Source organism: Narcine bancroftii, chromosome 8 (genome assembly GCF_036971445.1).
Source record: "Narcine bancroftii isolate sNarBan1 chromosome 8, sNarBan1.hap1, whole genome shotgun sequence".
NCBI lineage: Eukaryota > Metazoa > Chordata > Chondrichthyes > Torpediniformes > Narcinidae > Narcine > Narcine bancroftii.
The window spans coordinates 165,108,318-165,134,997 of record NC_091476.1 but is presented as its reverse complement, the minus strand read 5'-3'; the positions used below and the strand labels follow the sequence as shown (position 1 = coordinate 165,134,997).

At 42.6% G+C, this 26,680-nt stretch overlaps 1 protein-coding gene across 1 annotated transcript in view; it reads right to left on the bottom strand.

Annotated features, from left to right (window-relative positions):
• Nucleotides 1-26,680, bottom strand: part of LOC138742140 (uncharacterized) — a 57,163-nt gene that overhangs the window by 9,070 nt on the left and 21,413 nt on the right. Inside the window, exon 3 of the mRNA XM_069896323.1 lies at nt 18,150-18,833. Coding sequence (XP_069752424.1) covers nt 18,150-18,824 — 675 coding nt within the window. The 5' untranslated portion in view covers nt 18,825-18,833. The remainder of the gene's footprint in view (nt 1-18,149; nt 18,834-26,680) is intronic.

The following is a 26,680-nucleotide window of genomic DNA, read 5'->3' as shown; positions in this document are numbered from 1 at the left end:
CTATCCCTTGGTGATAATCCCATTTTACTAAAACAGGACCTTGCAATCCATCTAAGGCCTGCGTGCCGCATCCATCAAAGCCCTGCGTGCCGCATCCATCAAAGCCCTGCGTGCCGCATCCATCAAAGGCCTGCGTGCCGCATCCATCAAAGGCCTGCATGTCGCATCCATCTCAAGCCTAATTGTCAACAGTGAATTTCCGAGACTGAACTTTGAACTGCCTTTCAAGAATAGGGCCTTGAGCTGTAGTGGTTTGGGGTCACACACTCACACTCACACACACACTGCTGGGTTAAGATATAATTGTTAATTAATAAATTAAAAAATATATTATTTTAAATATAACACCATCCGTGCTAATTTCTAGAGCTGGTGTCTGGTACGTTACAGGTGTGACAATAGGAATAGGGTTGTTAGCCTGGGCAGTTTGCAGGTCAAACCAGCAGGTGAGAGTTTCTAACTGGCAACATGAGAGGAACAGGTACACTGAGAGCTGCGGTAGTTAAACTAACCTGAATCTACTCTGCTCAAACACTTTCCCTATTCACTGACTCACTATTTGTTTCAACATCTTCAGTACTAAAAAGAATAGTGTAATTGGATCTTAACAAGGTCTGAATCATTCACTGGAATCATGGTTCTGCACCAGACACTTTTAAACTGCAGCGATGATGCGATAAGTGACGCGTCACGTACTTGGGAACTATCAATAAGTCCCCCCCCAACTCCTCTCGTCTCCCCCGCAGCAGCGACTCCCTCTCCTCTCCCGCTAATCATGGCACCACCCCACCCCCCCTTCCCCCGCGACATTTACCTCTCCCTCTATGGCAGCGACCTCACTCCCTCCGATTCTAGCACCCCTCTTTCCCAACCCCCGCCCCTCACGGCTGCACCTCTCCCACCCCACCCCAGGCCCCGTGGCAGCGACCTCCACCACCCTGATCATGGCAGGCACTTCACCCAAGCACTGACATCACAGGAGTAACTGGGTCGTCCATTTTGCTGTTCAAGCCGCTAGTGGATGCGTCCTGGGTAAGTTTAACTGGGTTCCCTGACTACCTCCGAGGTAGGTCAGGGAGCCAGTTGGATTTGCACCACACTGATCAGGTCAGACCCTTTCAAGCTGCCACGTGGGTGGGGTGCTAACCGGGCAAATTGCCCACTTAACCCCATTTTAGACGGCAGCTGGAAAGAGCCGAGTGAAGCTGCATTTTTGAATTGGTGGAAAAAACCTGACTGATTTAAAGCATTGTCTAATTTAAGCATTGATGGTTCTCATAACAAATCCTGCAAAAATTAAAATAAAGTTAATGTGACAGCAACATGTCCACACTAAAAATATGAAGAAATATTTGTCATAAATTTTGATGAAAGGTCATGAGAAGGATCAGATTTCCAATAACTTGGAATGTTTGGAATTCATCACCTCAGGGAGCATCATGTGGGGTCACTGAAGATATTCAAGGCAGAGACAAACATTTAAACAATAGAACAGGGAGAGTGTGTGGCATTTGAGCTTGAGAGTGGGTGATGTCCCACTCTCAAGGACACATTTGTTTTAGATATGATAGATCAGGGGGCAAAAAAGGGGGAGGAGTTGCTCTGCTTGTTAAGGAGGGCATTACTGCTGTGAGGTGGCAGGACGGTCTGGAGGGATCATCCAGTGAGGCTGTTTGGGTGGAATTGAGGGGTGAAGGAGGCATGAGGGTGCTAATAGGGGTGTATTACAGACCACCAAATGGGCCAAGAAAATTAGAGGAACAAATTTGTAGGGAAATAACATATATGTGTGAGAATCATAAGGTAGTGATCATGGGAGATTTTAACTTCCCTCACATTGATTGGGATACCCATACAGTTAGAGGGCTGGATGGGCTGGAGTTCGTTAAATGTGTTCAAGATTGTTTTCTAAATCAATTAGTAGAAGAACCGACTCGGGACGGTGTAATACTAGATCTCCTGTTAGGGAACGAGCTAGGTCAGGTATCGGACATTAATGTTGGAGAACAAATTGGGTCTAGTGATCATAACTCTGTTAGTTTTAGGGTAGTTTTAGGGAAGAGAAAGAAGGGGCCTAAAGTTGAGGTTCTGGATTGGAGAAGAGCAAATTTCGAAGGAATAAGAAGGGATTTGGGGAGTATTGAGTGGGACAGGGTATTTTCAGGTAAGGATGTAAATGAAAAATGGAGGATATTCAAAAAAGAAATTTCGAGGGTACAGAGTAGATATGTCTCAGTGAGGATCAAAGGAAAGGCTGGTAGTCATAGGGAGGCTTGGTTTTCGAGGAATATTGGAAATTTGGTTAGGAGAAAAAGGGAGGTGTACAAGAGGTATAAAGAGCAGGGAGCTGAGAATTTGAAGGAGGACTACAAGGAGTGTAGAAGGAATCTTAAGAGAGAAATTAGAAAGGCCAAAAAAAGGCATGGAGGCTTTGGCAGACAGAGTAAAAATAAATCCAAAGGGTTTCTAAAGTTACATTAAAAGTAAAAGATTAGTGAGGGATAAAATTGAACCCCTTGTAGATAGTGAGGGTAGGCTGAGTGAGAAGTCAGAGGAAATGGGGGAAATTTTGAAAGATTTCTTTGCCTCGGTATTCACTAGGGAAAAAAATATTGAACCAGTTGAAGTAAAGAAAAATAGTGGGGAGGTCATGAAGCATATAAGAATAACCGAGGCGGTAGTGATGGTTGTGTTGAAAAAGATAAAGGTGGATAAATCTCCGGGACCGGACAAAATATTCCCAAAGACACTCAGGGAGGCTTGTGGACATATAGTGGGGTCATTAACAGAGATATTTAGGATGTCACTGGCCACGGAGGTAGTCCCAAAGGATTGGAGGGTTGCGCATGTGGTTCCGCTGTTTAAGAAAGGGTCCAAATGTAAACTTGGGAATTATAGGCCCGTGAGTCTGACATCTGTGATGGGCAAGTTGATGGATAGTGTTCTGAGGGATGGTATTTACAAATATTTGGAGGTACAGGGATTGATAGGGAGTAATCAGCATGGTTTTGTCAGGGGTAGATCATGCTTGACAAACCTGATTGAGTTTTTCGAGGGGGTGACAAAAAAGGTTGATGAAGGGAAAGCTGTGGATGTTGTCTATTTGGACTTTAGTAAAGCTTTTGACAAAGTTCCCCACAGGAGGTTAGGAAAAAAGGTGGAGGCATTAGGTATAAATAAGGAGGTAGTGAAATGGATTCAGCAATGGTTGGATGGGAGGTGTCAGAGAGTAGTGGTAGAAAATTGTTTGTCCAATTGGAGGCCAGTGACTAGTGGAGTTCCTCAGGGATCGGTCCTCGGTCCACTATTGTTTGTTATATATATTAACGATCTGGAAGTAGGGGTGGAGAATTGGATAAGCAAGTTTGCGGATGATGCAAAGATTGGTGGTATTGTGGACAGTGAGGAAGATTACCGTAGATTAAAAGGTGATTTAGGAAGGCTGGAGGTGTGGGCTGAAAAATGGCTGATGGAATTTAATACAGATAAGTGAGGTGTTACATTTTGGAAAGGCAAATCTAAATAGGTCATAATGCATTAAATGGTAGGCTATTGAGATGTGCAGAGCAACAAAGGGATTTAGGAGTGATGGTAAATAGTACCCTCAAGGCTGATACTCAGGTAGATGGTGTGGTGAAGAAGGCATTTGGAATGTTGGCCTTCATAAATCGGAGTACTGAATTCAAGAGTAGGGAGGTTATGATAAAATTGTACAAGGCATTGTAGGCCAAATTTGGAGCACTGTGTACAGTTTTGGTCAACAAATTATAGGAAAGATATAAACAAAATAGAGACAGTGCAGAGAAGGTTCACGAGAATGTTGACAGGACTTCAAGGTTTGAGTTACAGGGAAAGATTGTGCAGACTAGGGCTTTTTTCTCTGGAGCGTAGAAGATTGAGGGGGGATGATAGAGGTGTTTAAGATTTTAAAAGGGACAGACAGAGTAAACGTGGATAGGCTTTTTCAATTAAGAGTTGGGGAGATTCAAACCAGAGGGCATGGTTTAAGATTGAAGGGGAAAATTATAAGGGGAACATGAGGAGAAATTTCTTTACGCAAAGGGTGGTAGGGATGTGGAATGAGCTTCCGGCAGACGTGGTTGAGGTGGGATCATTGGTTACATTTAAGGAAAGACTGGATAGTTACATGGAGAGGAGAGGACTGGAGGGGTATGGACCGGGTGCTGGTCAGTGGGACTAGGAGGGTGGGGATTTGTTACGGCATGGACTAGAAGGGCTGAACTGGCCTGTTCTGTGCTGTTAGTGGTTATATGGTTATAGGGGTTGCACGAGTGAACGACAGAATATGATAAATATTACACCACTCTCGGACTTGTAAAGGCACCACTGAACCTGAAAATGTACAAAGGTTGAATTTCCGAGACTGAACTTTGAACTGCCTTTCGAGGATAGGGCCTTGAGCTGTAGTGGCTTCAGGACACACACACACACACACACACACACACACACACACCTGGTATTGCTGGGGTGGCGGTGAAACTTGTCTAAATACAGAGGTGCTGGAGGAACTCGGCTGGATTTGCAGCATCCACAGGAGGTCCTCAAGGTGTGAGTGAAAATAGACATGTCTCTGAATTAAAGGCTGGGGAAAGAAAGGGGGAATAATGGGAGGGAAAGAAGTCCAGACCAACAGATTAAAGAGTATTAATTGGATAATGATGATTAAGAGGAAAGGTGAGAATTGATTTTGACTCTGAGAAAGAAGCCAGAGAGAAAGTGGGAGGCAGAGCTTGAGGAAGTGGGGGGGGGGGGGGGGGGGTGGGTGTGAAAAGTTTCAACAGATGAGATATCAATGTTAATGCCATTTGGTTGGAGGGTGCCCAGACGGAAAATGAGATGTTGTTCTTCCAATTTGAGGGTGGTTTCAGTCCGGCAGTGCCTGAGACCAAGGGAATAGGATGTGAGAATCTAAATGGGTGGCAACGCGGAGATCTCTGCTATCGAGGTGGACTTTCCCCAAAGATCCTGCATCTCCATCTGGCTCCATGCTTAACTTTTTAAAAAAATTTTTAATTTTTCACACTACGAACCATATTAACCAAAATACACACAAACATTTCCCTCTTGAATATACAGTGTCATTTTCTCCCCATTTCCCCCTTCCCTCCTTCCCACCCCCCTCCCCACCCAATCAACGTTCAACATATACATTACAATAAACCCATTTAACAATGTCATCACACAGTGAAAATAAACAAGAAAATTGTATCATCTACTTTTACACACGGGGTCAGTTCATTTCGTCTTCTTCTCATTCTATCATTTTAGGGGGTGGAGGTCCACGGTAGGCCCTCTCTGTTGTGTTTCATGCTCCATGCTGAACTTGAAGCAGGATTAGTTAGGCAAGGCAATAGTGGGAAATCTTCGGCATACCGTTGACTTCTCCAATTTCTGTTGAAAGCTCCCCCCACCCAAATCTTTCTCTCTCTCTCTTCCCCCCATCTTTTTCCTGCAGACTTTCAGGTTTCACTCCCTCCTGGCAGTGAAATTCAAAGGCATTAATACTTGTTGCAGTTGAACCAGAAAGTCTGCAGATGCTGGGATTGAATGCAATATACAAATGTGCTGGATAACCTTAGCAGCAGAGTCGGCATCAGAACAAATAGTTTTGTGTGCCGTTTGGGTTGGGGGTGCATAATATCACATTTGTGGGGGGGGGGGCATGATCCGCAAATGCCCTCCCATCACCCACCCCCCTGCCAGGATGACCCTGCTTAGCCGGTCATGCAGTTTCCACAGCAAATGAAGGATAGCCGATATTTCAGGCCTGGACCCTTTGGCAGGTCCCCCTGACAAAGGCCTCGGTCCGAAACTTTGGTTGCCCTTTACTTCACATAGATGTTGCATGATCTGCTGAGTTTCTCCAGCACATTTGTGTATTGCAATACTTGTTGTTGCAGGCATGGACCAATCATGTTGGGAGGAAACTGACTAAAAGAAATTCCCCTGGATTGGCAGAACGTTCAATATGTTGTAACAGGTGAAGCTGGAACATTATGAAAGCTAATAAGGAGACATGAGGATATTTCCAAAGATGAACTTGTAAGCTAGTATTCTGAGCCCAGAGGACCCCAAAACCCAGCAGCAATAGATATTTACCAAGACAAATGGTTACTTAAACAAAAGTTGCTTTTAATTATTTTGAAACATGTAAACGGAATCACACTTTAACTTAACATTTTTGACTTAACTAATCTAACTTCTTCTAATTCTAAGCGCACGTATATGTAATGTGTGTGTAAGTTCAGAAAAGTTCTTTGATTCACAGTCCAATCTCACTTCTCATTACTCCAAGTTCACTGGTTGCAAGCAATTCTTCTACTGTGCACAGAATTTAACATTTATGAAGTTCACCAGGCTTTGGTAAAGGTAAATGATTACCACTCAGGAAGGTTCTTGTCGGTTTTCAAAGAGAGATTTGTTTTACACTGAACACCCACAACTGATTCCTTTTTTTAAAATCAGCCACTTCAGAGTTTTGCCGAAGAAACTGCTCCCTCAGGGTTCTCCAAATGATAACCTCTTTCTTTCAGGTCATCACAGAGTGTCTTTTTGTTTCTCTTATTCCAAGTGAAACATTAGATAGCCAGTCCTCTCCTCTTGCATGAACCACAATGGCTTTGACCAGGCTGAACTAAGCAGTCACAACCTGTCTTCCAAATGGGGTTTTCCACAAGCTTGCCAGCTTGTCCTGTTCCAGTCCAGTTGCTGCTGCTAATTGTTAGAAAGGGTCTGACTCGGTAAACCTCATCAGAATCCAACTGGGTCCCTGTCCTATCTCAGAGGTAGTCAGGGAACCCAGTTAAACTTACTTGGGCCATGTCCATAGGCTATTTGAAAATGAAAATGGCTGACCAACTTATTCCCGTGATGACAGTGCCTGCGTGTGTGCATCACCAGGTAACCAGCATCTGAACATCCAGCAGTTCTTCCGGTGAGTACATGACGCATCATTGCGGCAGCGGATCCCGTCCCCCCGCAATTTAAAAGGTCCTTCCAGACCTTTGCCCCAGTAATCACACCTGGGTTCCAGGAATGCTACCCAGGTGCTGCAATTTAAAAGAGGCGAATGACTCACTTCGCCACCAACGTTTGGAAGAACCAGGATTGTGCCTGGTATTCTATCTTCAAAAAAATGAGTAAATCAAGAAATAGATGACAGCTTAAATGTCAAGATCACTATGGGAACTGAGTTTAATGCAGTCATTCATCATTTTGTTCTCCAACAAAATTTAATCACTCATCGCACATAAATATTGCAATTAGCAATAGAATTTCAAGTCACAGACATGCATTTAGAGGATTTAACGCTCAGTCAAAAGAAGTTTAGACAGATGTTGAGCAGATCAATGGTAAGGAACGAATGAAGCACAAGGGGAAACATTTCAGTGCTTACAGGCAACCTCAACCTTTGTTAAAATTAATGAGTCTCTCAAACCAACTCATACACCTGAGAAGAGCAGATGAACAAATTCATTAAAGATGTAATTCAAAAAATAATAACTGAAACAAATAAACTCCAGACAAACTGCTGGAGGATCCCGGTGTTAAGCAGCGTCGGTGGGAGAAAAAGAATGGTTGGTGTTTTGAGCCCACACCTTTTTATCAACGCAGGAGTCAGTGGCATTCGAGCTGATAAGTGAACAAGATAAATTGATACTACTTATGTAAGGTAGAATCGGAATTTATTGTCACGAACAAGTCACAAAATTCTGTGTTTTGTGGCAGCATTATAGTGCATTCATGTTATAAGCCATCTTACAACAAAAAAAAAATTTAAAAATTAATAATGCATGAAAAGTGTCTTGTGGTTCATTGTTGGCGGAGAGGAAGAAGGTGTCCTTGTGCCACTGAGTGCTCGTCTTTAGGTTCCTGTGCCTTTCTTCCCCCCCCCAACCCCGCCCCCCCCAATAGTAGCAGAATGAAGGGTGTGGCCTGAGTGGTAGGAGTCCTTGAGGATAGAGCCTGCTCTTTTAAGACATCGATGTTCTCGATGGAGTGAAGTCTGGTGCCTGTGATGTCGCAGGCCAAGTTAACAACTCTCTGGAGATTTTTTCTTGTCCTGAGATGTAGTGACTCCATGCCAAACAGTGATGCAACCAGCCAGAATGCTTTCACAGTACACCTGTAGAAACATTTGAGCGTCTTCGGTGACAAACACCTCACAAAGTATAGCCGCTGGCAAGCCCTTGTCGTTATTGCAACCATTTCCCTTTATAATCATTTGAGAACATGTAGGCGGTTGTTTTTGACTCATTAATGAAAAGTCCATTCCAAAATAGCACTAAGTTTTTCACTGTTCATTTGCATCTTAACTTAAAACAATTAATAAACGGACAATCAAATATAAATTAGTTAATACTTTCAAAATTATTTGGGCAAAGAAAATATCTAGACCAGCTCCATGTTCTTGATTCCAACAGCACAAATACAAAACTCAAAAATTAAAATTGTTTATATTATACAAGCAGAAAAGGACCTTGTCCACAGGCCATAACTATAACTATAGAAACACTTCAAAGAAATTTCTGCAAGCTGTTAGAAACTGGCAAAAATATGTTTACAAATAATTTTAACCCATACATTTGTGATTGCATCAATGTAGCGCGTGTTGAAAGAACCAAAGACTTGTTGATCCAAACCAAGGTTTTTATTAACTAAAAGACTGGAGCATATCACAAGTAGGTCGACCAGTTCAGAATGACCTGGTCTGGCTAAGAGCAATCCTTTAAGATCTGCCAGTAGGTGGTGCTACACTCTCAGCCAATCACAGTCATCCTACACTACCATCTGTACATGGACACATTGGTGATAGAATCTATACTGACACAATCAACATGGAAGCTCTAGGACAGATCCTCGGAGATGACACCCAAGAATTTGAAGTTCTTGGATGATGCAATACTTCAAAGGTCAAATTAAGAGGTAGGGATGAGGATTTTAGACATAGATGGCCCAAGGCAGGATTTGAGAGTGATTATGTTAAATGGATGAAAACAGGTTTGAGTGGAGTGTCTGTTCAGACTTCAAAAGTATTGTCAGAGCACATATATGACATCACAAAATTCACATATATGACATCACACAAAATGCTGGTTCTTTTTCCTCCAGCCCAAGTAAAATTTCTAATTACTGGTAACTGTTTTTTTTTCTTTGGCTTGGCTTCGCGGACCAAGATTTATGGAGGGGTAAATGTCCACGTCAGCTGCAGGCTCGTTTGTGGCTGACAAGTCCGATGCGGGACAGGCAGACATGGTTGCAGCGGTTGCAAGGGAAAATTGGTTGGTTGGGGTTGGGTGTTCGGTTTTTCCTCCTTTGTCTTTTGTCAGTGAGGTGAGCCCACCTCACTGGTAACTGTATGGTCAAATAAATTCACCCACAGTCAAACGTAGCATGGAGATCAGAAGGAGCTAATTCCATCCACTAATAGAACATACAATCAATATTAAGAAATAGGTTTGTTGAAACTCAAAACGTTGATGAAAATGAATAAGCAGGAAACAGCTTCAAGAAAAGATAAGCAGTGTGAGTTGAGCCTCTTGCAACGTTGATTCCATCTGCAAAAGAGCAGAGGCTTGAAATGCAAAAAAAACACAGCAGGAGAAACTCAGCAGGTCAAACAGTACCTTTATGTAGCAAAGGTGAAGATACATCACCAATGTTTCGGGCTGGAGCCTTTCACCAAGGTGTGGGGAACATGAGCGATGTCCAAACAAGAGGAGGGAGGGGAGGATTGCAGGAAGGGGGGGGGGGGGGGGAGGAGTCTAGGCTAGATGGAGAGAGAAAGGAAGTAGGAACTGGAATTAATAGTTAAGGGGGGAGGGGAAAGGCAAGCTGATTAGTGGAATGCAGTGAACTCAATGTTCATGCTCTGGGGTTGGAGAGTGCCCAGACGAAAAGTGAGGTGTTGTTCTTCCAATCTGCGGGTGGTTAGGGTGGGGTCGTGTGAAAGGCCATGGACACATAGGTGAGCTTGAGAGTGTGAATCAGAATTGAAATGGTTCGCTACAGGGAGGTTGCTTTTGTTGCCGGCGGAGAGGAAGTGCTGTGCGAACCGATCTCCTAATCTGCGACCGGTCTCTCCGATGTAGAGAAGGCCACAGAGAATGCCCCAGATGCAGTAAATGAGTTCTTTGGAGGTACAGGTGAAGTGCTGCTTCACCTGAAATGTCTGTTTCGGGCCTTGGACCATGGTGAGGGAGGTGTGGGTGCAGGTATAACACATCCTACGCTCCTACAACAACAGTGGACCACACCTACCTTGACTACACATTCTCACACCCTCACCCCTGTAAGGACTCCATCTCCTTTCAATTTCTACATCTCCACCGCATCTGCTCCCAAGATGGTCGTCCAGTCTAGAGCCTCTGAAATGTCTGCCTTCTTCCACAAACATGACTTCCCCTCAACCACTATTGACTCAGCCCTCACCTACATCTCTTCGATTCCCCACTCATCTGCCCTAGGCCCCCCCATGCCCCTAGAAACAATAAACACAGAATCCCCCTTCGTCCTCACCTCTCACCCCACCAGCCACCATCCAACACATTATCTGCTGGAATGTCTGGCACTTTCTGCAGGACCCCACCACCAGACACATTTTTCCTACTCCTCCCCTCTCAGCCTTCCATAGGGACTGCTCCCTCCATGACTCCCCTGTGCACCCCCCCACCCCGGCACCTTCCACTGTGGTCGTAGGAGGTGTAATACCTGCACCCACACCTCTTCCCTCACCACAGTCTGAGGTCCCAAACAGACCTTTCAGGTGAAGCAGCACTTCACCTGCACCTCCAAAGAACTCATTTACTGCATCCGGTGTACCCTCTGAGGCCTTCTCTACATTGGAGAGACTGGTCGCAGATTAGGAGATTGCTTCGCCCAGCACCTCCTCTCTGTCCGCAGCCCTTAGCCAACCATTTCAATTCTCAAGCTCACCTGTCTGTCCATGGCCTTTCACACTACCCCACCCTGACCACCCACAGATTGGAGGAACAACACCTCATTTTTCATCTGGACACCCTCCAACCCCAGGGCATTAACACTGAGTTCACTGCATTCCACTAATCAGCTTGTCTTTATTCCCCCCCCCCCCCACCCTTTAACTAGTTATTCCAGTTCCTACTGCCTTTCCTAGCCTAGACTCCTCCTCCCTCCCTCCACCTAGCATCTCCCACCCTCACCACTCCCCCCTTTTGTTCGGACATCTCTCATGTTCCTCCACACCTTGATGAAGGGCTCAAGCCTGAAACGTTGGTGATGTATCTTTGCTACATAAAGGCACTGTTTGACCTGCTGAGTTTCTCTAGCATTTGTGTGTTTTTTTTTCACTTAACCACAGTGTCAACAGAATCCTGTGTTTTACCCCAGAGGCGTGAAATGCAATTGCTTCTCTTTAGAACCACATGGAGCCATGTCTATAATAGATTAACTCCAGCTGTCTTGCATTAAACCAATGTAAATCTGGACATAAGATTGTTATGAATTAATAATATTAAGGCTTGATTTTAAATTTAATTTTTTTAAAATTTAGACATACAGGCCCTTTCAGCCCATGAGTCCTTGCTGCCCAATTTACACCCAATTAATCTACAACCCCACGACATTCTGAAATTGATTTTGCTACATATCAAGATTAAACAATAGATTTCACCAGCAATATAAATCCTCCATTCCCTTCACCATCAATGTTCCATCGCTTCTGCACCCATCATCTTCAGGATGCAACAATGCAACCTTTCTCAATCTGCAACCTGCACTGAGAAGCACAATGGTAACAAGTGAATGAGTAGTCACTATCTCCCACACCATCCTGATCTGCTCATGCACAAGGTCATCAGATCAAAATCTTCAGTCTCCTCTGAAGAATGAGCATTACATCTGCATCAATCTCCACGCAGTGAACAAGAGCCTCACTAGTGCCACCAACAATTCATCTCAGAAATTGCAGCTGAAGCACATTTGGAGCAGAATAAAGCCAACCCCACCCACCCTGCAGTAACCAGGTCAGATTTTAATTAACTCAAAATGCTCAATTCTGGAATCAAAAGTATTCCAGTACCTGAGGACTAATGTCTACAATTTCACAGGGATAAGATCCACTAAAAAGCTTTTGTGTTTTTGTAAAATTGAACCAGATTGCCAGAAACTTTAAATTGTAGGTGAAATAAAAGCCAAATCGTTGGAATCTAGACAGGGAATTAAGAAAAAAACATGTTGGCTTCTCAAATAAATTTCATTGCAAGTATGAAATTCCAAAATGTAGATGCACACAATCTCAAAGAAAAAAAATGTAATCTCCAGAGGTGGGGGGGGGGGGAAAACGATCTTCAATCTTCTGAACAAATCCTGAACAATAATCCAAAATATGTTCAATTTCTCCTAAAAGAATTTCACAATGAGCTACAAATTAGGTTCCAGACATTTTACAATTTACATTTAACAATTTATTTATTGATTTATAAGATTTTCTTTGCATCATCTGGACACTAAAAGAAAAACCCACTGCGCTGATGTATTCTGTAATTGTTTTGCAGGAAATAAGTCTCTATTTTATCACCAGTTGGTCATCTATCATATGTGGTCAGCCATCTCAGAATTGTAATCCATTTTATTGACTGATAATTCTCAATTTCCCTGAATTTTTTTTCACTTTTCATCTCTGCTACAAAATATAACTTCTAAACTTGAGCATGAGACAGGTGATCAGTTTTCATTTCATTTACTTTCCCCTGGTATTTGGAGACAATATCATGGATCTTATTTTCACTCTGTTGAAAAATACCTTGAGAAAAATGTTTTGAAGCGCTGTTCTTCAGAAAATAGGGTCAGTTTTCCTCTGCATGTGGATACCATCCAGAATGAAGTCAGGGGAACATGACCCAGTACAATAGTGGAGAGGGTCAAGAACTTCAAATTCCTGTGGGTCAACATCTCGGAGGATCTGTCCTGGCGCCTCCAAATTGACGCAGTCACAAGGAGAGCTCGCCAGCAGCTATACTTTGTGAGGTGTCTGAGGAGGTTCGACATGTCACCGAAAAACCTCAACATGGAGAGCATTCTGGCTGGTTGCATCGAGGTCTGGTATGGAGGTGCCAACTCTCAGGTCAAGAATAAACTCCAGAGGGTTGTTAACTTGGTCTGAAAGATCATTGATGACATCAACATGATGTCTTAAAAAAGCAGACTCTATCCTCAAAGACCCCCACCACCCAGGCCACGCCCTCTTCACTCTGCTGCCATCAGGGAAAAGGTACAGGAGCCTAAGGGTGAGCACTCAACGCAACAAGGACAGCTTCTTCCCAGATGCCTTCAGATTCCTGAATAATCAGTGAACCGTAGCCTTATTATTCATGCACTACTTTTTAAAATTTATAGTAATGGTGTAAGATGGTTATAGTATGATGCCTAAAGAAATCTCTTGGTGCCTGCCACATTGACCACCGCCAGTGGGCTGATAACGCCTCAAACCGTGCATCTTGGCGCCTCACAGTTTGGCGGGCAGCAGCCTCCTTTGAAGAAGACCGCAGAGCCCACCTCACTGACAAAAGGCAAAGGAGGAAAAACCCAACACCCAACCCCAACCAACCAATTTTCCCTTGCAACCGCTGCAATCGTGTCTGCCTGTCCCGCATCGGACTGGTCAGCCACAAACGAGCCTGCAGCTGACGTGGACTTTTTACCCCCTCCATAAATCTTCGTCCGCGAAGCCAAGCCAAAGAATGTTTACAGTATGATGCTTCCGCAAAACACCAACATGACAACAAATTTCTGATTCTGATCCATCTCTCCTCTCTTTGCTTCAAACCGTGTGTGCATATGTCGCCAGATTTCTTTTATGTCACTAAAGTGTGATGAAGTAATTTCCTTCTTAGTAATACTGTACGAGGATGATTGAAGACATTCGGCAAGTCATCTGCACCATGAAAGCATGTATAGTGCTTGGGGCACATGTCACTTTAAAACAAAATCTGATACAACTATTGAGCAATGCTCTCCTGCAAACACTTGTAACTGGCCAATTATCATCAACATCGTATTAAGCAGGGCAAGTGTTGAAGTAATTTCAGGAGTACACAATGCACCAGCTGAAATTAAAAATGCCGATCTCTGTCTTGCCTTCAGTACTTAAATGAGAAAAGCACAACCAATAATGACCACTGCTGAAAGCAACTGTGCCACTTGAGGAGAATACATTACGATGGCAGCACAGACACACTCTCACGCAGCCCATTTCAACTGCACTGAGCTGACGGTCCCAGTTGAAAAGCGCAAATAAACAAAAATCTTTGGAGATGCAGGTGTGGTAAGATGAAAAACAATTAATGATTTCCCTGAAGTTACTGAAACTGTGTGAAGCAGCAGGACATCAATGTGGAATGTAGCCCCAAGCCTTAATCCGGCAGCTTTGCAAAGCCATCAGCCTGTGCTTCAGCCAGGCGAAACAGTGGGGACTGCCGCATCCAAAAAGATGTCATGGTTTTGCCTGAGTTCCTCACTAACCTTTCTCAACAATGCACTCATCTTCTCTCTGGGAGATTGGAATTTTTAAACAGTAGAATTTTCCTGCACTGATGGGTGATGCGACAACAGGAAGGATGAGCAAAGGTGTGGAATCCTTTAGAGAAGTGAAACACAAAAGTCTGCAGATGCTGAGATTGCTGTCAAAACACAGAAATGATGGAGGAATCTAGCTGGTGTCGCAGCACCCCTTGGAGGTAGAGATATTTAGCCACATTTCGGGCCTGAGCCCTTCCTCAAGGTATGTGTTTTTTTAAAAAAAAAACAGATGTCTAAATTAATGGCTTGGGGAAGAAAATGGGAAGATTGGGATGGATGTTCATTGGATATGATGAGAGGAAAGGTGAGATTTGATTTTGATTCTGTAAAAGACAGAGAAGAGGGTGAGACAGATCAAGAGGGAAGGAGACGGGTAAAAAGATGGCGGGGGTTTGTTGTTTCTAACAGAAACCGGAGAAGTCGATGTTAATGCCATCTGGTTGGTGGGTGCTCAGACGCAAGATGTTATGCTGAGACCAAGCCCGGTAAGAGAGCCCATCATATTCTTTCCACGGACTGGTTTGTACCCATTGCCAGGTGACTCTAAGTCCTTTCATTTCTCGTTGAAGTATCTCTGGGATCCCCTTCGCTGAAAGACTGAGTGGCAGAGAATGTAATGTTGCCGAGCACTGGATGTCGTTGAGTATCATTGAGAACTGCAAGCAAATGAGGGCTCAATTTGACGAGGAAAATGAAAGAGTTTTGGTTTATGGTCTCATTTGATTTCTGGTAGATTTGATTTGTGGTGGGAGCTGTAGCTTCCTTTGTGCATAGTTGCTTTTAGTTGTGTTAAACAAAATTATTCAAATTTTTTTGTGAAATTGTGGTGCCTTTTGTTACTGATTCTGTTGTTCGAAAGGAACCTGTTTTAATATTGAGGAGGTCTAGTGCAGAAATCTGCAGGTCATACAGCACCCATGGAAAGTAAAAGGCATTTGATGTTTTGGGGCTGAGCTCTTCATCAGGAGAACTAAACATCAGGCTGACACCAAAATAACAAGGTGGGAGGAAAGGGGAAGCAGACTAACGGGCAAAAGGTAATAGGTGGGTGCAGATGGAAGGGTAGAAGAGAAAGAAGCGGAGAAGTGGTGGGGGATGGCTTTCTGATAGGAGAAGGAAGGGAAAGGGTGGAGTTGTAGTTAGGGGGATGAAGGAAAGAGAGAGATTGGTGGAGGGGGAACAAAAATTGGAGAGTCGTTATTGATGCTTTTGAGTTGCAGACTGCCAAGACAGAATAAAAGGCGTTGCTCCTCCAATTTGAGGATGGCTTCAACTTGGCAGCATGTGAGGCAAGGACAGACATGCCAATGTGTCAATGGAGTGTGGCATCCAAGTGGTTGACCACTGGGAGGATCTTGCAGTCACAGCGGACAGAGCAGAGGCGTAACAAACAATATCCGAGTCTGTGTCCCATCTCCCAAATATAGAGACGCTCGCATTGGGAGCACCAGACAGAAGTGAAGTGGAAACCCAGGTAGAAGAACTACAATTTGCAGCCTGCAGGAAGTTATGTCCATAATGATAGTAAGGACAGGCAAATGTATTCAACAGACTGGCAATAATTGTAGAGTTCTGGTTGTGACAGGCTGCATAAAAAATGTTTGGCATTCGATTTTCTTGGCTTTGGGAATTTTTACAGAAGAGGAAAACTAAGATGATACGTACAAATGGATGGCAATATATATTGGAGGTAAAGTTTCATTTTTTTCAACCATCACTCATTGATGATGTGCATCATCAGATTACTAATTGAGACTTTCCATTGAGGGAAGTGAGGAGCCATCTTCTCACTTGTTTCAGGGCAGTGAGGGAAACTTGTGTGGCCAAGCTCCAACACAGTGAATGGCCAAACACAGAGGAAAAGAAAGACGCATTTCCAATTGAGGATGCTGGGTGGCTTGGAATCTCTATTGTAGGGTGGCTTGGAATCTCTATTGTAGGGCGACAGCCGATCTTGGCTTTCCCTTTTGGTGAATTCACTCAAGGGGAGCACCATCAGTCCAAACAAGAAAAGTTAGATGAGTCTTGCTATGCAGAGAAACTGATCCAAACACAACATGAACTGAATTACTTCTGCCCATCCCTGTCCATAGGTATTGCCGGAAAGACACTTGACAAGCGTGAGGTGTTGCATTTTCCGAGCAAGGACATACACAGTGTGATGAATCTGTGTCGTGCTGTCAGTCTCTCGCTGTGCTTAGTCTGCTTTACTGGCATTGGACATGTATTATCTCTACCAGTAAAGGTGTAAATGTGTATGCACCCATTATCATTCCTTATTTTACCACTAGTTTCTGCTAATAAAAGCCATGATTCCTGGTTAACTACACAGCCTTTGTCTTCTTCATTAACTGGCACTTTAGACAGTAAATGGAGGGCACTGAGGAGTACCATGGAACAGAGGGATCTGGGAATGCAGATCCATAATTCCCTGAAAGTGGTGTCACAGGTAGACAGGGCTGCAAATAGAGCTTTTGGCATATTGACCTTCATAAATCAAAGTATTGAGTATAGAAGTTGGGCGTTCATGGTAAAGTTGTACAAGACATTTGTGAGGCCAAATTTGGAGTATCATGTGCAGATTTGGTCACCTAACTACAAGAAAGATATCACTTGGGATTAAAAGAGTGCAAAGATTTACTTGGATGTTGCTCAAACTTTAGGAACTGAGTTGGAGAGAAAGGTTAAACAGGTTAGGACTTTATTCCCTGGAGCGCAGAAGAATGAGATGAGATTTGACAGGTATTTAAAATTGTGAAGGGGATAGACAGAGTAAATATCAGATAGACTCCACTAAGGGTGAATGAAATACAAACCAGAGGACATGGGTTAAGAGTGAAAGGGGAAAATTTTAAGGGGAACATGAGGAGGAACTTCTTCACACAGAGAGTGATCTGAGTGTGGAATGAGCTAACAGCTCAAGTGGTAAGTGCAGGCTCATTTTTAACATTAATTTGGACAGGTATATGGATGGGAGGGGTATGGAGTGCTATGGACTGGGTGCAGGTCAGTGGGATTAGGCAGAAAAATAATTTGGCACAGACAAGAAGGGCCAAATAGCCTTTATTTTTGGTGCTGTAATGTTCTATGGTTCTATTGATGCTTGGATTGCTATCCTGCGCCACTTCAGCTTTCATGTTTCCCCTGGCATGGACAACCCCGACTGCTGATGTTAAAAGGTAATGGTCTTTTCAAGATGGAACAATGTACCATCTCAATCTGTTTGTGATGGGCCATCTCCTGACAGCTGGGTAATCACCCACAGGCCCTTTTCCCCTCCCCCTACCAAATCCACCACCACCATTCATCCATGGAGTGGAAATGTTGTTAAGCACCATTGAACTCCAGATTTTTCAACTGAGCAGACTCAACCCATTCCCCACCTCATCATCAAGGCAACAGAGCATGCTGAAATACATCACAATCCCACTTGCAGAAGAGCATATTCAATGATAAGTGCCCTATTGGAATCCCTTTGAGTTGTCCAATTCAGGTTCAAATTTCACACCATGTTGTGCTGCCACTGGCAACAGTTTTAATAACTTGAACACATTCAAACAACTTGACAATACCTTGGTTCCTGTATCCTGTGCAACAGATAAAGGATGCTCGAGAGTTGTTTGAAGCTGAAGAATTCTTGCTGCAGAATTCATTCTTTGATATGGGCTTGTAAAATCAAGATAAGATGGCCCTGCGATGTGAACAGATTTCACAGTTCCCTTATTGGTCAAGTCCATGGCTTCCTCTGGACTCTCTTTGGGCCAGAAGTTGGGACACGATGTTGCTGCTTTTGATCCAGGATCCATGTGTAAATGTGGAATATAGTCAGGTGAACTTGGTTCAAAAGACAGTTGGCCACAACTGAAATGCTGTCCACATATCCGTGAATACATTGTTGGTGTCCAACCCTTTCTGGTCAGCTGGATGGCTTTTGTTATGGCAGCAGTATGACTTCCTTTCTTTCTGATGACGGTGAACCATCGGATGTGAGTGTCCTTGCCTCGACGACTCCGACATCCAGCCACACTGCAACAGTCTCCATGGCTGTTTGAACGTGAAGTGGGTCTTTGAACAATGATAGATTTTGGATCAATTCCAAGCTTATGACAAAGAACTCTTTGGAAGTACACTCTTGTGCCTGAAATTGGGAGCCCATATTGTTTACAGAGTTCTCGAAGTTTGGCTTTTGGGCCTTCCTTGATCTGCTGTATGGTTAATGATATTTCCTCCGCATTTGTATTATCCATTGTTTACTGCTGAAAAACAATAAATCACCACAATTAATAAATTCTTCATGACCAATGTCGTCCTGATATTAGTGAGCATATTTCTGTTTGTCACAAAAGATGCAATTCTGAACAGAGAGAGGAGTGAAGTTGAGTTGATCATCATTTTCTGGTACTTTTCTGATTGAATGTTAAACTGGGGGTCTTTGATTCTCCCATTAGGTGGTCTGCAAAGATGCCAGACATATTTTGAAGAATAGCAGGAGAGTTACCTCCTGCAACCTGGTCAATATTTATCCCACAAATAACACCCAAACATTAAATTAGCTGACCATTATCACTCTGCTCCTGGTGATGCTCCCTGTGAAGAAAATACTGCTACCTTTCTTGAATTACAGAAGTGACCACACTTCAAGAGTGTTTCTTTGGCTGATTTGGCATGTTAAGCCACTTAAGGGGCTTTATATGTGCAAGTCTTTTTTTATTCTTTACTTTGTTCAGTTAAAAACGCATGTGGGGGAGGAGTGGGGGGGCGGGGGCGCGGTTGGTGGCATACATCCAAATCAGTTGGCCATTGAGTGTAGAGACTGGTGTGGACAATCCAGTGCATTTACAGTTCAGGAGCGGGAGAAGCAGTGAGTTCCTGGCATAAGATGAAAGCTAATGATTTGTAGATTTTTAATTAATTTTACAGCAAATTCCTTAAAAGTAACCTGTGTAGAATGTAGGTATCAATCATACAGGCAATTTGAAAAGATTTTTTTTTCTTGAAAAAAGCATTTTATCTATGAATTTATAGTTTGCAGTCTTGAGATCTTAAACAATGTAAGAACAAGTTCCTATTATATTGATCATTTTTTTCTTCGTTACGTGGGTGAGCCATTATATTGTTGAACAGAATCATTGAATAGCAAATGCTGTGTTTAACAACACGAAGCAAAAGATACGCCAAGAAGTGAAAGAAAACAGGATTGAGAATAATGTTACCTGTGCATCTAAAATAGAAACTCTGTCCTTCCAATTCACAGGGAGTACTGGCAATTTTGCTTACCATGAAGAAATTAAAGAAAGAATCATAGTTATTAACAAGAATCAAAGTTCACGGGAATTGGTGAGGGTATAAATTCATATTCATTCATAATTAAGTAAGTGAAGATATTATAAGCTCAAGGACCACTTGGAGGAAATATATATGCTTCTTCCAAGCAGTAAAATGTTGGATTTAATCTGACTTCCAGTTCTGTCTGTCTGGAGTTTGTACACCCCCCCCCCCCCACCCTGAGGGGTTTCCCCTCAGTTCTCCAGCTTCCTCCCATAACACAAAGATGTATGGGTGTAATAAGTTAATGAGGTTTCTGTAAGTTGTTGCATGTTGTGTGCTGGTAAGTAGTAGAATCTGGGAGTGAAGATGCTGGGAAGTTGGGAAGAAATAGTATAAATGGATACTTGAAGGACTCAAGAGGAAGTGGAGTTGAGTAGGGCACCAGGTCCTACTTCTGTGCTGTGAACTCAATGACTCCACTGACCATTTTCCCCACTCAGTTTCTGGACTTGCTGTCAATATTATATGAATGAAAGGCTCCTGGTGTCATTACTATGAGGGAGCATACTTTGTCAGATTGTGAAAAGTAGAGGAGGTCTGCAAAAGGATTCAGGCTGGCACTAATGGGACAGGGTTAACTAAAGTTTACCGGAGGAGCATTGATGAGCATTAATCTTGTATTTATTTTGTAGTGTGGTTATATTAATGTTTGCTCTGTGATGCTGTCACAAAACAACAGATTTTGTGACATGTTCATGACAATAAATTCTGAAATCCACCGATTTAAAAAAAAACTGCAAACTGAAATGAATAGCTTTTAAAGAGTTCTTTTTTGTCGTATTGTTCCCACGGTAATATTTCTAATATTGCAAGTTCTATAATTTTAAAATCACATATTTCATGTACTATTGTTATTCAGAGGACTAAAACAATTAGTTTTACCTTTTAGCTAACTAAGAGCTATTAAGAGAAGGGCAATATCAAATCAAAGCTTGAATCCAAAAAAAAACACAATTATTAAAACACTGACATCCTTTGAGTGATGGCTCCATGTACAGCAGATCCCTTTTTCCTTCCTTTCTTCCTTGATCTTAAACATTATTTTCCTTCATATGCCTATCCAGCTTCCTTTGAAGGCATTATTTGACCCTCTGTCCGCCCAGTGTTCAGATTGAGAGTTCTGGCCACATTAAGATACAAATAAGAGCAGGTAATTGAGAAACGAGAGAATGAAGCTCCATGAATATCCTACCTTAAATGATAAAGAGGCCAGAGAAATTATGATACAGAACTCATCAGAAGCACCAAGTGGCTGATCCTTCTGGTCTTCTCAGGTCCACACAGCACAGACACCGGCTTCTATGAGTGTGAGAGACATCTGTGGCTGTCATCCAAAACTAACTGTGACCCTAACCAAGCTGTGTTAGTACACATTTACCCCTGTTTGACATATGGGAAATTGATATATCACTCATGGATAGTTGAGATAAAACAACTTTAAAGATGCAGAGAAAGGGAAGAGAAGAGGTTAGAAGATAAAATGCAAGATTCATGGTTGATAGCAATGCAGGAGAGATGGTGACCAAACAGAAGAGGAGGTAGTGATGAATGCTGTAAATCTGAAGGATATTGTTTTTTAATTTTAAATTTAGAGATACTGCATGGTAACAGGCCCTTCTGGCCCTTGAACCCATGCCACCTGAATACATCAATTAACCAGCAAATACCGTATGTTTTTGGAATGTGGAGGAAACTGGATCATCTGAAGGAAACCCACGCAAACATAGGAAGAACATACAAACTCCTTACTGATGACATTGGATTCGAACCCAGGTTGCTTTGTATTAACTGCTATGCTAACTGTGTTGTTCCTCCGCTAACCATGCTACTGTCCTGAATTGGGTTCCTTTCCTGAGAGATTAGAGGGATTCAGCGTGTCAAGGAGAATCCACGAAAAGATATGGTCAGTCAACATATCAGGTCAGGACTATTTATCGAGTCAAAAGAGGGAAGAGAAGATAGCAAACATAGAAAAGAGTCAGGGAATATAGGCCTTTCCTCCCTTTTTCTATGCTTGCTATTTCCCCTTCCCACTTTTGTTTCAATAAAGTTTTGACTGACAATTTCTCTTCATGCATGCTACTTGGCACGCTGAGTCATTCCAGTCTCTCATCGTTTGCTCAAGATGCCAGAATCTAAAGTTATTATGATTCTCCATTCAGCTAAACATTTATGTTATATTGAACATGGAAATCTACAGCAAAGAGCAGGCCCTTCAGCCCGCAGCATTATGCTGACTGAATAACCAATTCTAACAACTGCATGGAATTTCCGTACTGCATAACCCTCCAGTTTTCTCAGTTCCTTGCACCAAACTGTCTCTGAAAAGATCCTATTGTACCTACCTCCACCATCATTGCTGGCATCACTCTCTGTGTGAAAAACATATCTCTTACATCCCCTCTGTACTTACTCCTGAGCACCTTAAAAAATGTCCACTAATGTTAGCCATTTCAGCCCTGGGAAAAAGCCTCTGGCTATACACACGATTAATGCCTCTCATTACCTTCTACACCTCTTATCGTTACCTCAAGCCTGAAACATTGGTTATGTATTTTTATCTTTCCTCTACAAAGTACACTTTGACTTGCTGAGTTTCTCCAGCATTGTGTTTTTAACACAAATAGAGGCAAAATGTCAGTGACATTTAAAACAATATAGCACTGACCCCCCCCCCTAAGGATTTATTTTGAAAAACATAGCATAGACGAAAGGCAAGATAAGGATAAGAGGGAGAAGGAACAATGAGAGTGCATGTGAAGGGTTAATTGAAGTAAAGAGGCTCAATTAGAACATATATACTTCATTAGACTCGTCAGGCTCCATTTGAAAAGTCCTGCCAAATAGCTGTCTTGTTTTACCATCTCATATTACCTATTATGTTCCAGTGTTGTCATTCTCTGATAATATCTATTCACTATTTAAGTCATATCTGAAGAAAATACTACTAGTTTCCTGCATCAAGCATGTTTATTGAAGAGAGTTAATGAAAGAGGTACCCAAAACTCTATTTAACTGAATCAATTAGCATCTTTATTGGCAGTGTAATGTGGATCATGAACATCCAGATCTCCAAATGAAATATTGTCATATTCCATGAAAAAACAGGCAAAGTGTTAATGATAGCAGAATGAAAAATGAATCTATTTTTATTTGAAAAATACACTTCAAATTGTACTTTTGAATATATCTGCAGAATGCCAAAAACACAGTGAACCAGTTGAAAGACCACATTAAGTCATGTGAAGCAAATTCCGTTTACATTTCCGGGTATTTTGTCACCAATTGTTAACATTGTCCACTCATTCATGGATAAGGTGCAATTTTTCTGTCAACTGACTTGCCCATATATCTACAACATCCTACCTCGATTGCATGGCCAATGCATCTGGGTGTTTTTCACCTTTGACGATTGTGTGAACAAAATGGATCAACATTATATAATAGGGCTTTCCTTTTGCACGAGATAGACAACAGACTCGCCAAGGCAAATAGCGCCTTTGGAAGACTACACAAAAGAGTCTGGAAAAACAACCAACTGAAAAACCTCACAAAGATTAGCGTATACAGAGCCGTTGTCATACCCGCACTCCTGTTCGGCTCCGAATCATGGGTCCTCTACCGGCATCACCTACGTCTCCTAGAACGCTTCCACCAGCGTTGTCTCCGCTCCATCCTCAACATTCATTGGAGCGACTTCATCTCCAACATCGAAGTACTCGAGATGGCAGAGGCCGACAGCATCGAATCCACGCTGCTGAAGATCCAACTGCGCTGGATAGGTCACGTCTCCAGAATGGAGGACCATCGCCTTCCCAAGATCATGTTGTATGGTGAGCTCTCCACTGGCCACCGAGACAGAGGTGCACCAAAGAAGAGGTACAAGGACTGCCTAAAGAAAACTCTTGGTGCCTGCCACATTGACCACCGCCAGTGGGCTGATATCGCCTCAAACCGTGCATCTTGGCGCCTCACAGTTCGGCGGGCAGCAACCTCCTTTGAAGAAGACCGCAGAGACCACCTCACTGTCAAAAGACAAAGGAGGAAAAACCCAACACCCAACCCCAACCAACCAATTTTCCCTTGCAACCGTGTCTGCCTGTCCCGCATCGGACTTGTCAGCCACAAACGAGCCTGCAGCTGACGTGGACATTACCCCTCCATAAATCTTCGTCCGCGAAGCCAAGCCAAAGAAAGATATAAGGAGAGGTTACAGTTTGCACCCACCAACATGGACATTCATCTTGCATTTGAAGTGGCAGCTGAATAAAGACTTCCATGCATTCAACTGATTTACCTTGGTTAAATAAGGGTAAGGAACTAAAAATGCACTGTACAAGCATTTACGATCAGCTAAATTTAAAAAGAACATTCACCACAAGCTACTCAGATGAATAACTTCATGGGAACAAAATGTTTGGTTATAAAACAAACTGACTGAAAAAATCTTCTCCGTAGGCATTGTCTTGTGATAAAAGGAGGACTTGTTTCTATTCTTGAAGCCAATGTGAGACCTGCAGACTCTTTCACTTCATCTGCCACTAAGACAGGATTCTTGTGCCTTAAGATTTGCAAGACCACATGAAATGCTCCTTCATCACTGAGCAATCATCAGTGAGAGGCCCCCAATAATTACTGGGCATATACACATTTTTAAAAAATACTTATGAACACATCTTTGAATCTTTTTCTTTGTCCATTTGGTATTCTCCACCTTCAGTGATTGGAATAGAGTTCCCTTTTAGGGGAGTCTGATGTCATTCAATGCAAACTAGGCCAGTCCAATGTAACACAAACCAGTAAATCAAAATCTATGGATTACTTGTGCCTCTACATTTTAATGCCTTCCATGTCAGCTTGAAAGTCCTACCATGACATTGTGGTTCTTCTTCCCCCACCCCCTACCCCATGCTTGCGGCTAGAAAGTATGTCCTTGCCCTGATGGGGTGACTCCAGACTCTTTAGTTAATACTAGTACACCTAAGTCTTGGAAATCAAGCTCGGCTAGACCAGTGAAGACAGTTTGACAAGACTGACAAATAGACCCTACAGAATAGTTCTTTGGTTCCTGATAGCAACACCTGTATCCTGCTGAGCAGAAAGCTGATGCCCCTGAGAATCACTCTTTGCTCAGTTGTGGATTAGCAGAGCTCTTGAGGACAGGGACATTGTTTCAAGCAGCATTTCAAAGACATTGTTTGAAATGTGTTGGATTTCCCAAATGCCTCATCTGCCATTCCAAGTCAGCATTTCCGATGGGACTTGACCTGTGTGGATGTGAGACAATAGCTCTGCTTCCCCTCCTGACTGAATCCATTGCCAGATGTAACCTTTCAGGAAGTGTACTCCTTTAGCCTCCTCCCTCAGTGCCTGTAGCAACAGGCATACTGGCACAGTGGGAGTGCTCAAGTGACTCTGCTCTGCAAGTGACTCCAGCATTTCCCGTGGGAGAGCAGAGCAGCGTCTCAGGGTACCCTTCTCTGTCTGAGGAAATCCTAGTGGTCCTTTCACCATTTTGCAGGTTGGATCTTTTTGGAATAATTGATTTCTGTACACATTTGAAGGTACTATTTATTAGTGTCAGAAACAGATGAAGCTACTGACCCAGAACTGGCTGCTTCTAAAGGACAAGTTTGCAAAAGGCAAAAGTTTCCTGTGAAGCTTTAAATAATCTATGACCAGCCATGATTATAACCATATACCTGATAACAAGCTTTGCCTGAACATCAATAATGCAAAGGTCCTCATAATGTTGGAGTCTGAAGTGGTGTGTCACAAGCATCCTGAGTTATTTATTCCCTTGGTAATGGAATGTGTGTTCATGTACAGTGCTCAAGTCTGAGGGTTTTTTAAAAAATTGGGTTACATGAATATTAAGATCTGTGTTAATGCAAGATCAGAGATGTGATAGTGTCTTCTACAATAAATGAAGTAAATTTGACTGAATTTGAGTCGGTGCTTGTCCACGTGCCCCTCAGAGACGTGTGCACAGTTGTGATAAACTCCCACCTTATAACAAGGTGGAGGGGGCAGCAGTTTCATTCCTCCTTCCAGGCTAAAGCTGGGTGGGGCAGGGGGAATTCAATTCTTATTTATCAAAATATTCCTTTTGTCCATCATAATATTATATCAGATACAAATGGTCATTATATCATTGCTTCAGGGAAATTGTATAATAAAATGGGTGTTTTTGCTAATATTTATGCCCCTCATGCAGATGATGTGGGGTTTTTTTTTTGAACAGTTTTTCTTCCTTTACTGTACTTGAGATTATACTCTCTAGTACTTGGTGGGCATTTTAATTGTCGGTTAGACCCTGCTTTGGATCATTCCTCTCTTAAACCTGCCATAATGAGTAAATCTGCCTCATTGATTCATCATTTAAAAAAACATCAGATTATGGTATTCCTGAACTTTGGCGTTTTCTTCATCCAAATGGAAAGCATTCTTTCTTTTTACTCATTCATAGAACTTATTCACAAATTGATTGCTTTCTTAATGATAATGAACTGATCCCACTGAATTGTTCCTGTAATTGTCAGATCATGCCTCTATTGTATTATCTATGATTCGTCCTGACCTCTCTCAAATAAAAAGACATTGGCATTTCATTATGACTACTGTCAGATAATAACTTTGTGAAATTTATGGAGAAGTAGGTAACTTTTTTTCTTTGATACAAACACTTTGTCAGAAATGCTTTGAAAGCTTGAGAGGGCAAATTATTTCTTACACTGCAGATATAAAAAGGTAGACCAGTCAAGAAAGATTAGAA